The sequence below is a fragment of the Asparagus officinalis genome, chromosome 3 (assembly GCF_001876935.1).
Source record: "Asparagus officinalis chromosome 3, Aspof.V1, whole genome shotgun sequence".
In the NCBI taxonomy this organism is placed as follows: Eukaryota; Viridiplantae; Streptophyta; class Magnoliopsida; order Asparagales; family Asparagaceae; genus Asparagus; species Asparagus officinalis.
This window is the reverse complement of record NC_033796.1, coordinates 48,211,394-48,225,999: the sequence shown is the minus strand read 5'-3', so window position 1 is coordinate 48,225,999 and position 14,606 is coordinate 48,211,394. Positions and strand designations below refer to the sequence as shown.

Genomic DNA, 14,606 nt, shown 5'->3' with positions numbered 1-14,606 from the left:
AATGTCAATGCCACTCTCCTATAATTTTATGTTCTTAGCACACACAACACCAGATATTTGTCTTCTTGGAATGCATAAAAGATGAAAAGGGAAAGAAAGTGTTTTTTAACTCCAGTTCTAAGACATGTCATCATCACTGCTAACAGATAAAAGAACTGTTTATTTCTCATAATCATGATTTCAGTTACATATACCTCTATTTGCAGGAATACAATACGCTGAGCCTTTAGTCAGTGTCAGAGCACAATCTCAGAAATTGCCAAATAATTTGCTATAAAATAGCCATGGACACCGTATGCAATCTCACTTGAAAATCTCAGGCTGCATTCTTTACCCATTTGCATACCCATCAGAAACATGTACCTGTTAGAATGTCTAATATTTTTTGTGGAAAAATGAGTTGTTATGCAAAGTTCTTATTTTATTTCTCCTTTCCTTATTTCATCAGGCTTTTGGTTAATTCATACATTATTCATTCTTCACTTAGTCAGCCTAGAACTTTGATACGTAAATACTAGTAAATGGCTAGAACTAATTTTTGTGACCCCTGAATTTAATCTTGGCAGTTATAAATTTTTGTTGCTTTTGCAGAAAATTATTGTTGTTCTTAGCACAATGTCTCTATAAAATAGGTGAATGCCCTTGGCCAACGAGGCACAAAATTTCTTGATCTTCCTACACTTCTTTTTTATTCCGTCATTTTATTCTATCAATTCTACAAAATTTTATTTAGCAAACTTTAACCATCCGTTCGGATTGGAACGTCTTGTTAGGTCTATGCTTTCATGAAAAATTGGAGGCCAGATTTTCCGAGGTTCTTTTACTGCTGAGAACCTAATACCTTCGTAGCCTGTAGGGAGGCGCTGCCATTGTTTCTAAAGACAGCACATTCAACTGAATACCATACAAGCCAGAAGTTTTAGCTTATTTTTTGCTACTAAGTTAATTGCATTTTTTTTCATGTTTAGAAGTAAATTAATTTCTGCTGTTATTTGGCCTATGTTTTTCTAATATTTTCTACATAACATGCATACATTCCCTTAACAATGTGTTTTATAATTGCAACTTGCAGAAACCTCTTGTTAACAGAATTTTAAAAGTACAGTTAAGTTAGATCGATAAAATTGCTAAATACATTATTTATCTGTTAACCTTCCCTTTGTATTTGTCTGTTGGAGAACAAGAAATGCAACATTGTCTCGTCGTTTACGGGATCTCTACTAGCCAGCAGTAGACTCCTTTCATTATTTTTGGGGTTCCTACTAGCCACCACTGAAGGGCTCTATGGAGATAAAAAATGCAGTAATTTTTATAAAAAATGCAGTAATTTTTAATATGTACCTGCCAATTGCAAGTGAAGAATGATAAATGTATGTAATGATAGATTCCACTAAAGTGTCTTGTGTAATAGGATGTTGATTAAGATGTGCGCAGCTAGTGGAGTATTAAAGCTCTTCTGAAGTTTGATTTGTGGATACCAATTGCATAAATACCTTCACACCAATTGCATAAATACCTTCATAGATCCCAAGTTTTTGTGCTCAATATTATTATTTGCTTATCCATATTGAAAATGATTTCTATTTTCTTACTGTTGCAGATGGTGCCTCTTGTATTTACAGGTGGTGGTGGTGGTTCCTTGATTAGCACGCATTTGTGAGCTCGGGATCTTTGTTTTTACTTTCAGAGAAAGTACATTAAAAAAAATCTTCGGTCAGCGCAAGAATGAAATTGTAAGTGATGTGTGTTGCTAAGCTTAATTCAAGATAGAAACTGGAAGCAGCAAATGGTGGTGAGACCTCACAGGCTTCCAGAGAAGTCGACCACTTCTTTATACAGAAGTTCATCAGCCGATGATGAATTGTTCAAGTGGTTGAGAATTTTGATACCAAATTCAACTGTGACATTTACAGCAACTTTATATTCAAAAGCATACCACAAGTATATGATAATGCAAGCAGGAAGATCTGAAAATATCCTCCCCTGCTTGTGACCAGGTTGTATAATTTTGCGGACAAAGAATATTGTTGCAAACATATATCATTAATTTCATTTGTCAAACGACATTGTCTTGTTATTGTGTCCTAAAAAAGGGTTTTCTGTGTTCTCCTTTTTTCCCCGCAGCTCAAATAGCATCTCAGACGCCCTTGTTGCACTTGGTTAATACAACGCCATTTGCTTAATTAAGATAAATGGCGTTACGAAGAGGAATTGGGATGAATAATGGGTGATGTTTCTCTTCACTGGATCTATTTTAATTGGTTGTTTTTCGCGTAGAATTCTATATGTTTCCTTCATGCTACTTTCTTCTTTCCATAGTTTTTGTTCGTCAACATTTTCTACAAGAAAGCAACATCACACAATTAGGTAAAGAATTCATGTGATAAATTTTCTTTGGACATGTATACTTATCATAGAAAAATTATAGGTTTTTCTATTTTTGAAATAATTTCTTGAAGGGTAAAGTTAAAAAAAAAAATTGGCTCATTTCGAGATAACCACCCAAAAATCTGGACGTGTCTCTTAACACCCCAAGCCAAACCCTCAAAAAAATTTCAATTTTTGCTAATGGTGTAATGGGGGGTTTTCTGAAACTTCTTTTAGGATTTTCACAAGCAGTTTTCTGAAAATAATGTTGAGAGTTAGGGGATATATTCTTAAAAATTGGAAGGTTATGCCATCTGGGGATATATGTTGGGAAGACTTCAAACCTAACACTGCTTTGTGGGTGGTCCAACATCTTGGGGGTCAGGTGGCATTTCCAGGATTGTTTCGTCCTTATTTCCGAATGGAACAAACTCTAGGAGGCTTTGTGAAGCTTCACCCAAATTTGAAAGAAAAATGTCCTAGAGGTTGTTTGGTTCTCTGTTTTTGAGGGAAAGACTCTCTTGAAAGCCTGTCAAAAGTGCCACTTTTGGCAGGCTTTCAGCCAAAGGTCCACTGTTTGGTTGTCAAAAGTGCCACTTTTGGCAGGCTTTCAGCCAAAGGTCCACTGTTTGGTTCCCTGTTTTAGAGACGATTTTGACTGAAAGCCTGTCAAAAAGTGGTACTTTTGGCAGGCTTTCAAAAGAGTCTTTCCCTCAAAAACAGGGAACCAAATAGCCCCTTAAGGACCCAAAATATGGGACTATTGGAGGGGACAGATGAGATGTTTCCCTCCTATTGTATAATGAACTGACATGATCAGTTCATTATGCAATAGGAGAAAAACATCTCACATGTGTCCTCCCATAGTCTCATCTCACATTTCCCCTCTAATAGTCTCGTATTCTAGGTACTAGCATCGCCCAATTTGAAAACACGTGGGGAAATTGCCCCCCGCCCCTCAAACACAGACTTCGGTCCGATCACTCGTGCGCTACTCGTGGGCCCGGGCTTCCAGTTGCTCGACTCAACTGCAAGTCCGCATCCACCCGGCACCCCCTCTATAAATAGCAACCCCCCCTGCTCTCTCTCTCTCTCTCGCTCTGTCTCTCTCTCTCTAAGCATGGAGAGCCAGCAACCGAACCCTTTCAGGTAAAACCCTCGCCCAATCCAAAGACCCTCGCCCAATTCAACATCAATTCAGTCTCTTTCTCTTCTGCAACGCAGGAATTTTGATCCCGTAGGCGGCCAAATCATCGTCAATCCCCTCTCCTTCTACGTTCCCGATCAACCCCAAGCTCGTCGTAATCTCTCTCCTTCTCTTTCCATTTTCTAGGGCTTCATTGCGAGTAAAATTTTTGCTATCTTTTTAATTTCTACAAAAAAAAAAAAAATTCCCCAGCGCTCAATGTGATGAAGGGGCCGAAAGAGGAGGGTTTGCAGAGGCCTCAGGTCTCGTCCCTTGTTGATTTCTTCAAGATTGGACAGGTTTCTGCTGCGTTGGATCTATCCCTTGATAACGCTAATCTTAATCTTGCTTCCTCGTCTGGGGAGTTGGGTTCGGATTTTAGTCTCTTGCGGACTGTCGATGGTGAGCTTGAGCGGGAGATGGAGAGGATGGACGCCGAAATGGACAGCTTCATCCGCTCGCAGGTGAGAATTTTTCTAGGGTTTTTGCACTTTTTCGGGCTTGTTTTTCTACTGAAAGATGCACTCTTTTGGGTATTGAGAGTTAGCCGTCTAATATGTTCGGTGTTAAAAGGTGATCTCTTGGATGTTATCCACAAACAAGATGAAAGCGCTGGTATATCTCTTAGTTTTCGCTTGACATTGTTGTGGTGTTGTGTCCTGTCTCCTGTAGAAACTAGTTTAGAGGATTCTCTTGATGATGAGGGTTGATGTTGAAGGGCCCTCAACTTCTCTTCTCGCAGTAAACTGGGTCGAGCTTCCTCCTACAATATGAATAAACTGTTGGAACGGGGATGGTTCGCTCTGATGATTAAGTCTGTGTCTTGAGGAAGAAAAAAGAAAAACCGTAATATTAATATAGTGGAAAATGTATGAGAAAGAACTTGGGAGTTGTGATTCATTCGGGATTGTTTGGTAAGACTAGGATTGTTGTCCATGAATCCTATATTCTAGGGTTCGAATTAGGATTGGGATTTTTTTGGTTAGAGTCCCAGACTTTTTGGAAATATTCTTAAAACACTTGAATAGATTCTTGGACGGAGTGTAAAATAACTTTTAACAAAGGAAACTAGTATTCTATTAAAAAAAATGTAATTATTACGTAACTAGTAATATTTTTATAATTACAGTTTTAAGATTAAATTTTTACTTCTAATCTGTATACTTATTAATCATGTGGATATTCCATGTTTGCTATATTTCTTATCTACTATTTCTATAAATATTAGCTGAAATAAATATTAAATGTATATTTAACATTTTATATTTAATAAATTGTTCTATATCTTTAAAAAATGATAAATAATTAATATATTTAATATCAAATGTATTAGATTATTAAATGTTAAAGATACAAATGATTAAATAATATTAAATAATAAGGAATATTTCATTTTAAATTTATTAAACATATTTGAAGAATATGATTAAAAAGTATTATGGTTCAATATATTTAATATTAATATGAAATATATTAATAACTAAAAATAAATATTTAAGTAATTTAATATTTAATATTTTTTCTTAGTTAATTTCTAAATATTAATTATAGATATTTATGATATTTATTATGTGATATTTAAATAAAATTTATATTGACTATTTAAATAATTTTATAAATCTAAGACTTGCTAAATAATGAATATATTTAATATTAAACTAAATATATTGTATTAAATATATTAAATGATTAAATAATATTAATTATTAAGTGAATTACATTTTATGTATTTAATATATTTAAAGATTTATATATTTATAAGCTGGATATATTTAATATTTATTAGATAATTATATAATATTATATATTAATATGCAATATTCAACTTCAAGTGTTTTGTAAATATTAGTTAGTATTTTATTTTAAAATGAGGACTCATTAGAGTAAGGGACAGAGAAAATCCTAGGAGGGAGAATGCAATCCTCGAATTTCAACTTGGAATTTTTTTTTATACTTTCTCACTAGAATATATAGAGTAGATTGAGATTGGGATTCTGAAAGCCTAGTCCTAATCATAATCCTAGACAACCAATAATACCATAAAAGTTAAATCTGATCATCTCCTAAACAATATACATAAAATTTAAATCTAATCCCCCTCCTCCAAAAAAACCAAACTAATGTTTTCACCATAATTTAATTCCTAAGAAAAGTCCTGAATCACAATCTCTCAATGGACCCCCCCCACCCACCACCCACCCACCCCCCCCACCACACACACTAAAAAAAACCCAAAAAACCCTCTAATTTGAGGGTAAACTGGGGAAGAGGAAGAACATGTGTCATCTCCTCATCGACCGAGGTGATATACGGGGAAGCTTCCTCTCTAACTGAATTCTCCTTGTATCCACTTTTGGTTGGCCGAGGTAGTTACTCCAGCTACTAGAGACAAGGATGGAATATATCAAAGGATGGCTGGCATTTACCTCATTAAACTAGTTACGATTCTCCAGCCCATGTGAGGAATGCTCGATCTTAGCCATTTCCGCTCAGCAAGGGTTAGCTGCGCTCAGGCCATGAAGGCCAAGTTCTCATTGGCTTGGGAAAGATATTGAACGTGGTCAAGGTTTGATCTGGACCAGGGTGCACATTTTGCAATCTCATTGGCTTAATTCAGAGGCTGGATGTAACATGTTTTCTTTTTAAGTTTTTTGGGAAACATGAATAACTAGCTTATATATAAATACTAGGGTCCAGTTACTTAGTGATTATGATTATTCCAACTGTGTTCCTGTAAAGGTGGCCTCATAGTAGTTCACAGGTGTACACTAGAAAGGCTCCATGAGACACTTCTACAAAATTCTGACAACATGGTGTTAGCTTACTGACTGGGTGGCATAAGAACCTAAAAAGCCAAAGTGCAATCACCTAGCATCAAGTTCCTCTTTATGAAGAAAGTTTCTTGATAAAATGAGAAGTATGAAGATTTATTATAACTCCATAGATACTTATGAAGCTTAAGAATGGCATAATAAGGTTAATTTATCTTCCCAATTAAAGCCATGTGACTGTTAAAATTATGTGGTTTCTTACTAATTATGCAATAACCTTGCTTTGGGGTGTATATACATTACATCTTAGATGATATTGTGCATAGTGATGGCATAGGTAAGGGAGATAAGTGGGCCGGCATGAGTGCCAAAGGTGAAAGAGAGGAAACACTGTCGTGGCTCGGCCTGCTGGCGGATCTCATCATTGTTGACATGCTGCTACTTTAGGCGATTAGGTTGTGCAGGAGAAAGGACACTTTTGATAGTTTGGGAAATTTGGAATCTATTATGCAGTGTCATTTATAACTAGATTCAGCTTTTGGATTTAAACATAAATCACCAATTTTATTTTGGGTATCCGTATAAGACAATAAGAAGAAAGTATGCAGTGTCATTTATACCTGGATTCAGCTTCTGGATTTAAACATAAATCACCAATTTTATTTTGGGTATCCGTATAAGACAAGAAGAAGAAAATATGCGGGTACTCATAAAAGAAAATTTCAAGAAAAATTTCACTTGAGTGTGTGTCAATGATGTTGGGTGAGGAGGTTAGTTACCTAGGTTGTACATGTACATCACCTTCCTACAAGGTTGAGAGGGAGGGTTCTAACACAAGTGACCTTAGTTCAAGGGTATAGTGTACCATAATCATAACATTTTTTTAAAAATCTTTTCCATTTTCTCTGAAGAAACTTGGGATGCAATTGGATCTGCTTGTCATTGCAAATTTTGATATGTAATTTTTGTGCAAATTTTCTTTGGTCTGAATCTGAAAGACCAGTGAGAAGTTGGGGCCTTATAATATCCTTAGTGGATTTGCTCAATCGCTCAATTTAATAACGAACTCACTGTAAAGATGCTTCTGCCTGCTACCGAATATTTGACACGACGACCCGCTCTTATGATCATTGATAATCTGTGTTTTAAATTTTTAATGTCATTTCCACGTTTGCACATGGTCACATCTCGCCTTAACCAATCCTACTGAGTATCAGCAGATTTATCTCATTTTGTTTCAACTGGGCATTCTGCAATTCCTAGCAAGCAATGGTATATTTTACCTGATTAACAACAAAGAAAATTACACAAAAAGGTCATGGGTTCTCAACTTTGTTTTATACATCTTTAGAGGTCAAACATAAACTCTCTAAGATCTGCAATGACCACTTGTACTTCCTGTTTTACCTGTCATCTACATGCCAGCACATGTTATCATCTCCTCATTCAGCCATATGGATATACAGCAGATCTGAAAAAGCTCTTTGGGATTTTCCTTAGCTGGTAGCCTGGATATCAAGTAAGAGGTTTAACATACGAACAAAGAATTGCATATCAAGAGATCAAGTGTTTCTATCTTTCCTTCATCCATCCTTCATGGTGTTGTTCCAGCACTTACAGTTTAACATAGTTAGCCTTATTAGACAGAACACTTGACACCCATGTATCCCCTCTGAAACACAACTTATTTAAAATGAAGAATGTAAAAACAGGTTTTTATTATATTAAAGAGGCAGAAAGGATCAGAATGAACATTTTGAAAGGATCAACAAGGGGAAAAGAGAAAAGAGAAGTGGTAGCAATTGTTGTGCTGTTTTAGCATATCATTTTTGTAAAAAGTTGTTGTAAACAGACCCTTTTGGTCCCTGGAAATAGATATGCACAAATATTTATTGGGCTTTTTTGATATAAACCCCCAAATCTTTCATATTCTGAAATTAGTGACCCAAATCTTCAAATTCCGATATTAAGCCCGCAAATCTTCAAGTGTTTTGATATTAGTCCCCCAACTTCATATTTTGAAATTAGCCCCTCAAAATTTGCAAGTGTTTCGAAATTAGTTCCCCAAATCTTTCAACTTGGAGGGACTAACTTCAAAACATTTTAACATATTTGAAGGACTAATTTCAATGTATGAAGATTTGAGGGGCTAATTTCAAAGTAATTAAACATTTGGAGGACTAATTTCAAAATTCAAGATTGAGTTGGGGGGGGGGGCTAATTGTAAATTACGACAGACTCAGGAGGCTGTATACAGAAAAAAACCCATATTTATATCATGTTCTTTGTCCTTCTAAAATTTTGTATGCTGTAAGGACGCTCAGATGCTGGTCCAAGTAACCCCGATCTTATGTGGCCACAATGTGCTCTCTAGGATCTATGCTTACTTATTGATGTTTTGTGCTTTGACAGCATTTCCATGTGAGCAGATGTTAACATCTCTCCTCAACCAATCCCACTAATATCCAGCAAGTCCTGTTCTCCCCCTTTGGTAAATTAGACATTTCTAAACTGGTAGGGGTAACTAATTGACCACACATGAATATCAATAAAAAATTTAGACTATAGAAGGGCGTCCAACTTTACTTCATGCATTCCGCTCCTGAGTAGCCACTGTAGCTCTTTTACGGCAACTTGTTTTTTATGATTCTGTTTGTTTACGAATTGCTAGTCTATTTGTCTATCAAATTAACCCTTCACGTTGCTATCATCTTATCTGTCCTTATCATGATCTTGTTCAATGTTAACTATAAGAGAGTATAGAATACCCTTATAGGCATTCAAGAGTCTCTGCCTTCCTTCGATGACCCTGTGATGACAACTGAAAGCTTGCATGGTTATCTACCTGAACCCGCACGTTAATGTTGTTTCAGTTTATGTTGTTTCATTTTGAGTGCAAAATTGTTCAGGACATTCCAGACAATGCATGGCTCATGCCATCTACATAACAGCTATAAATTATAGTCGTGAACAGGATATCAGCTCCAATTGGGACATGCATGGTTGCACATGGAAGTTTCCCCTATCCAGATATTTGAGGCTATATGATGTGTATTTCTGTCATACATGTACATGTGTGTGGGTGTCTTGATATGTGTGTATATCAACTTCTGTGTCCTACCCATAACCAGGCTTTGTAATGGTCTCTTCTCTTTTTGTTACTTATCATTCTTGTACAGGACATTGTCTAGAGCAGTTATTAACTATGTTACCCTGGTAATTCAATCATGAAGTCATGCCCATACCTGACACATAGTGGACACCAATACTTGGGCACTTCTATTGTGTATAGCACTCATATCAGACATTGGCACTCCTTGAATATTTATTCAAACATGTACTCAGGCTTATAATACATGTCCTAATTTAAAATACTCTTGGACACTTCTTGGACATTTATCCAACACTTCACATCTATTTCCATAAAACCCTTTACACATGGCTTGGGTTTGGTTCAGTATATGTAGTTCCGACTCGAGAACTATGATTTTAAAGGTCGGTTTGGTTTATAGTTAAAAAAACAAGCTGTTTTCCAACTTATAATCTACATAGTAAAAGGAAACATACAAACATTTTAGGAATTTTAGTTCTCATAACATGTGAACAAAAAAGCTTTATTGATCTTATGTAAATTATCAAGTTCAGTATATGTACATAGCCGTGTCTTTGTACCCTACCTTTTACAAATTTTCCATGTCCCGAACCCTCACCCGTACCTGAACCCGCACGTGTACCTGTGTCCATGCGACGTAGGTTCTTGTATGGGATACTTCTTGTGGTTTGTATGACTTCTGCTGCGATAGAATATTGGGCAACGGAAAGGGCACTTTGTCGTAATCTATCATATTATTGTTGTTGCTATTTTAATATCTTTTTCCTAACGATTCGGGTTCAACCCCTATTTTATTCAGCTTCTCATGCTGTCCGCTACAAAATTTAGTCACTAGGCTGCTCTTATTTTACACTGTTTATGTGCTCCATGTACTTGGCCTATTTTTCCTTTTACATGTCCTACATTGCCATTTCTCCAGGGCGATCTATTCAGGGAATCACTACTAGAAAATATCCGCGCAAAGCAATTCCAAACTCTAGCTTCCTTTGAGCAAAGGTTCCGCGACAAAATCCAGGAGAGAGACATACAGATTCAGGTCATCACCAAGAGAAAGACGGAGCTTGAGGAACAATTCAGAGTGCTGAATTATGAAATGTGGATTCATCAGCAACAGGCCAAGATCAATGCAGGCACAGTTGTTGCCCTACGATTAAAACTCCAGGAAGCGCAAAGAAACAGAGAAGGGCATGGAGACAGTGAGGCCGACTCGGTCGTCTCCTCGAAAGAGGACGGGAAAGACTCCATGGCTTGTAAGGCTTGCGGGGTTAATGAGATGTGTATGCTTTTATTGCCATGCCGGCATCTGTGCCTCTGCAAGACCTGCGAAGGTAAGCTCAGTTACTGTCCCGTGTGTCACTCCTCCAAGTTTCTCGGTGTGGAGGTCTACATGTAAAGGTCAGGTTAGGAAACCTTGGGGCTGGTATACAGATTTTCTCATTTGTTCTAAAGATATTGTCACTGGTAAATATTTTGTTTAGTTAGTTTGTTTAATATATATTTTGTTTAGTTAGTTTGTTTATATCTGTTTGATATTTTGGAATTGTTCAACATTATTGGGGTACTGAGCATAGTTTTTTAGTTGCATAATTTTCCATACATGTTTTTGGGTTTTTTTTTTTTTTTGGGTGGGTGGGGGGTTGACGTGCTGAGCTGGCAATAACATGCTTGTTAATAATGCTTTTTTTTTTGTGTGTGTTTGAATATCTAATGATCCTCGCATCCTATTAAATGTCGCCCTTGATGATGCCTGCAATTTTAGACGGCTTGAAAGTGATAGTTGCATCATCAAGAACGTTGCACATTATAGAGGTTAGTATAATCGTTTGCCAAATAGGAGAATTAGCTGGACTTTTAAAGAGTCCGAGCTATCAAATATTTAATTACTTGGGCATGATGGGAAACTAATCAACTTGGCTTATAACTCACGAAAGAATTATAAGGCAAAGTGGACCATAAGGCAAAGTGTATGGTAAAAAAGTTGGATTATAAGTCGCTTTCTTTGTGTTTGGTAAACGAGTGGATTATAATCCGTAATTATTGTCAAATGATCAAATTAGACATGGCTCTATATTTAAACATTGTATAGACTTGAACTTATCTTAAATGTTTAGATGCAAGTTTGTCATTTACTTGGTCAAACTATGACCTATGAGCCACTAAAAAACAAGCTGGGCTAGAGGAGCTTTTTTTATAGCTTATAAGCTAAAATAAGCACGTTATCAAATAAGTTGTAGTGGCTTATAAGCGAGTTTAACTAGTTGCCAAACGTGCCCTTTATCGAATATGGTCACAACTTCAGCAATATCATTTCAGTTTTTTAGGCTCAGGTTTGATTGTCAAGTTCAGCACAGGTAAAAGAGAGGGGAAAATGGCATGGCTTTTTTAATGATAGATAAACATTTACTTAAATCCAATTTAAAAAATAGTTCCCAAATTACTTGATTTGAAATAAATTATCATCTTGTTAAAGTAAGAGAGAGAGAGAGAATCTTGGGTAAATTTCCCTTGAATTGAATATTGAGTGTGCACATATATTTATACAAGTAGAGGAGTGTGAGGTTTGTTCTCCCAAGCAATGTGGGACTAAAACCCACTACAATACACTATTATCAACAGCCCCCTTCAAACTCATGTTGGATCAAACAAAGTGAGTTTGCGTGCAAGAAACTGGAACCGATGAACAGGTAAGGCCTTTGTGAAGAAATCTGCAAGCTCGTCAGCGGATGAAACATGAGGAAGTAGAATTGTCTTGTCCTTGATAACTTGGTGACGGACAAAATGAGCGTCGATCTCAATATGTTTGGTCCTTTCATGAAATACTGGATTATTAGCAATCTGGATGGCACTCTTATTATCACAGTAGAGAGGAGTAGGAGTCGTAACAGAAATACCGAAATCACTGAGAAGGCGACGAAGATGAATAATCTCTTTAGCTGTTGTGGACATTGCACGATACTCTGCCTCAGTACTGGAAAGAGCAATAACATCTTGTTTCTTACTTCGCCAGGAAATAAGGGAATCACCAAGAAATATACAATAACCTGTGGTAGACTTTCTGGTAGTTGGATCACCAGCCCAATCAGCATCAGAATATGCACAAAGCTCTAACTTAGATGTAGCAGGAAACAAAAGTGAGCGAGTGCTAGTACCCCGGAGGTACCGAAGAATCCGTAATAAGACAGCATAGTGTACAGAACGTGGGGCACTAACAAATTGACTGACAATACCAACAGCATGAGAGATATCTGGTCGAGAGATGCACAAATAGACCAACTGACCAACAAGATGTCGATATCGGGTAGGATCAGATAGAGGCTCACCGTCAGTAGAGCAAAGTTTGACATTCTGCTGGAGTGGAGTATCGACAGTTGTATTATCAGTTAACTCAGCTTGATTTAGAATATCTGAGAGATACTTCTGTTGAGACAGTAATACACCCCGCGGGCCTTGAGAAATTTCTAGACCAAGGAAATACCGAAGAGATCCAAGATCCTTCATGTGGAACTGTTGTTGCAACTGAGATTTTGCGTATTGTATACCTGTCATATCATCACCTGTAATGATCATATCATCTACATAGATGAGTAATAAAACCCTGCCACGCGATGTAGTGCGAACAAACAGAGAAGCATCTTGATGACTTTCTATAAAGCCCGCTTTGAGCACAACATCGCGAAAACACTCAAACCAAGCGCGGGGTGCCTGTTTGAGACCATAAACAGCACGACGAAGGAGACATACATGTCCCGGAGGAATATTTGACCCTGGAGGCGGTTGCATATATACGGTCTCTGATAAAGAGCCATGAAGAAAAGCATTTTTGACATCCATCTGGTATAAGGGCCAACGATGAGCAGCAGCGACCGCAAGGAGAGTACGCACAGTGGGCATCTGAGCAACAGGAGCAAAGGTCTCCTCATAATCAATACCTTGTTGCTGAGTAAAACCTCTAGCCACTAAACGAGCTTTTCGACGTTCAATGGTGCCATCAGGACGAAACTTGACCTTATAAACCCATTTACTGCCAACAAGAGAGATCCCAGGAGGACAGGGAACAATATCCCAGGTATGAGTTTGCTGAAATGCTTGAAATTCCTCAGCCATAGCTTGTCGCCACTCTGGAATTTGAACTGCCTCTTGGAAGGACTTTGGCTCAACAATAGTATGAATGGCAGCAAGAAAGTTATGAAAGATAGGTGAATAAGAAGTAACAGAAGCATACCGGGCAGGCATGACATGTGGGCGTTTGCCTCGACGAAGAGCAAGAGGAACCTCAGGCGGGGGAGATGCTGGCGCAGGTGCATGAAGATCAACAGTATTTTCTGGAGTGAGAGTTGTGTCCACAGGATATGGATTAGATGGTGTAAGAGAAGACTCAGGTGAGGAAGAGTCAACAGAAGGAGAGGGAGAGATGTCAGGGAGATCTCGAAAGGAAAATTGAGGTGAAGAAGTGGGTGATGCAGTGGACGGGGAAGCATGATCGGTAGAGTGGAGGAAATTAAAGTCATCAGAAGTAGAATAATATGGAGAATCCTCTTCGAACTGAACATGACGAGATATATGAACTCGACGAGTTGCGGGATCATAACAACGATAACCTCGATGTTCTGAACTAATTCCTAAATAAACACAAGAAACTGCTCTGGGAGACAATTTATCACGTTCGTGAGATGGCAGAAAAACAAAACATCGACAACCAAAAACGCGAACTAGATCATAACGGGGAGGATGAGTATAAACACGACTATAAGGAGTAGCACCGGAAAGAGAGCTAGATGGAGTGATATTAATGGCATGAGTCGCGGTGAGAATAGCCTCAGCCCAGAAACGACGAGGAACAGAGTAAGAAATGAGCATTGATCGGGCAGTATCGAGGATATGACGATGTTTGCGTTCAGCAACACCATTTTGCTCATGAGTGTAGGGACATGACTGTTGAAAGATAGTCCCATGAGAGGACATGATAGAGCGCATGGCAGAGGATAGGTACTCTTTGGCACAATCAGAACGAAAAACTTTAATACGAGATTGCCATTGAGTGAAAATCATAGCAGTGAAGGCTTGATAAGCAGTAAGTACGTCAGAGCGATTCTTAAGTAGGTAAACCCATGTAAAACGAGAGAAATCGTCGATAAAACTAACATAATATAAGTAGCCAGATGAAGAAGGC

The 14,606-nt window shown here is 37.5% G+C and overlaps 2 protein-coding genes across 7 annotated transcripts in view; both read left to right on the top strand.

The window, feature by feature from the left end:
• LOC109834046 (penicillin-binding protein 2D-like) overlaps positions 1-2,119 on the top strand; it is a 30,223-nt gene extending 28,104 nt beyond the window's left edge. For 3 of the 5 annotated variants that reach the window (XR_002245438.1, XR_002245434.1, XR_002245435.1), the window contains one exon: positions 1,601-2,119. The gene's annotated coding sequence lies outside the window, so the exon portion shown is untranslated. Of the gene's footprint in view, positions 1-206; positions 294-1,600 lie in introns of all 5 variants that reach the window. The other 2 variants (XR_002245436.1, XR_002245437.1) reach the window with 2 other exon arrangements.
• Positions 3,068-10,929, top strand: LOC109834045 (probable BOI-related E3 ubiquitin-protein ligase 3). Of its 2 annotated transcripts, none has more exons than XM_020401937.1 (4): positions 3,068-3,516; positions 3,592-3,665; positions 3,767-4,017; positions 10,356-10,929. In XM_020401937.1, the coding sequence occupies exons 1-4, from the start codon at positions 3,488-3,490 to the stop codon at positions 10,827-10,829; spliced, it is 828 nt and encodes a 275-aa protein (XP_020257526.1). In that variant the 5' UTR covers positions 3,068-3,487; the 3' UTR covers positions 10,830-10,929. The 2 variants fall into 2 exon arrangements, with proteins under 2 accessions (XP_020257526.1, XP_020257525.1); XM_020401936.1 differs by having other exon boundaries at positions 3,070-3,516; positions 3,592-3,668.

What these genes read in the sequence shown, in the direction of transcription:
- LOC109834045 (XM_020401936.1), top strand. Translation starts at nt 3,488, where the DNA reads ATGGAGAGCCAGCAACCGAACCCTTTCAG. An exon ending in CGATCAACCCCAAGCTCGTC is followed by an intron (nt 3,669 to 3,766) that starts GTAATCTCTCTC and finishes AAAATTCCCCAG; the next exon opens with CGCTCAATGTGATGAAGGGG. An exon ending in ACAGCTTCATCCGCTCGCAG is followed by an intron (nt 4,018 to 10,355) that starts GTGAGAATTTTT and finishes CCATTTCTCCAG; the next exon opens with GGCGATCTATTCAGGGAATC.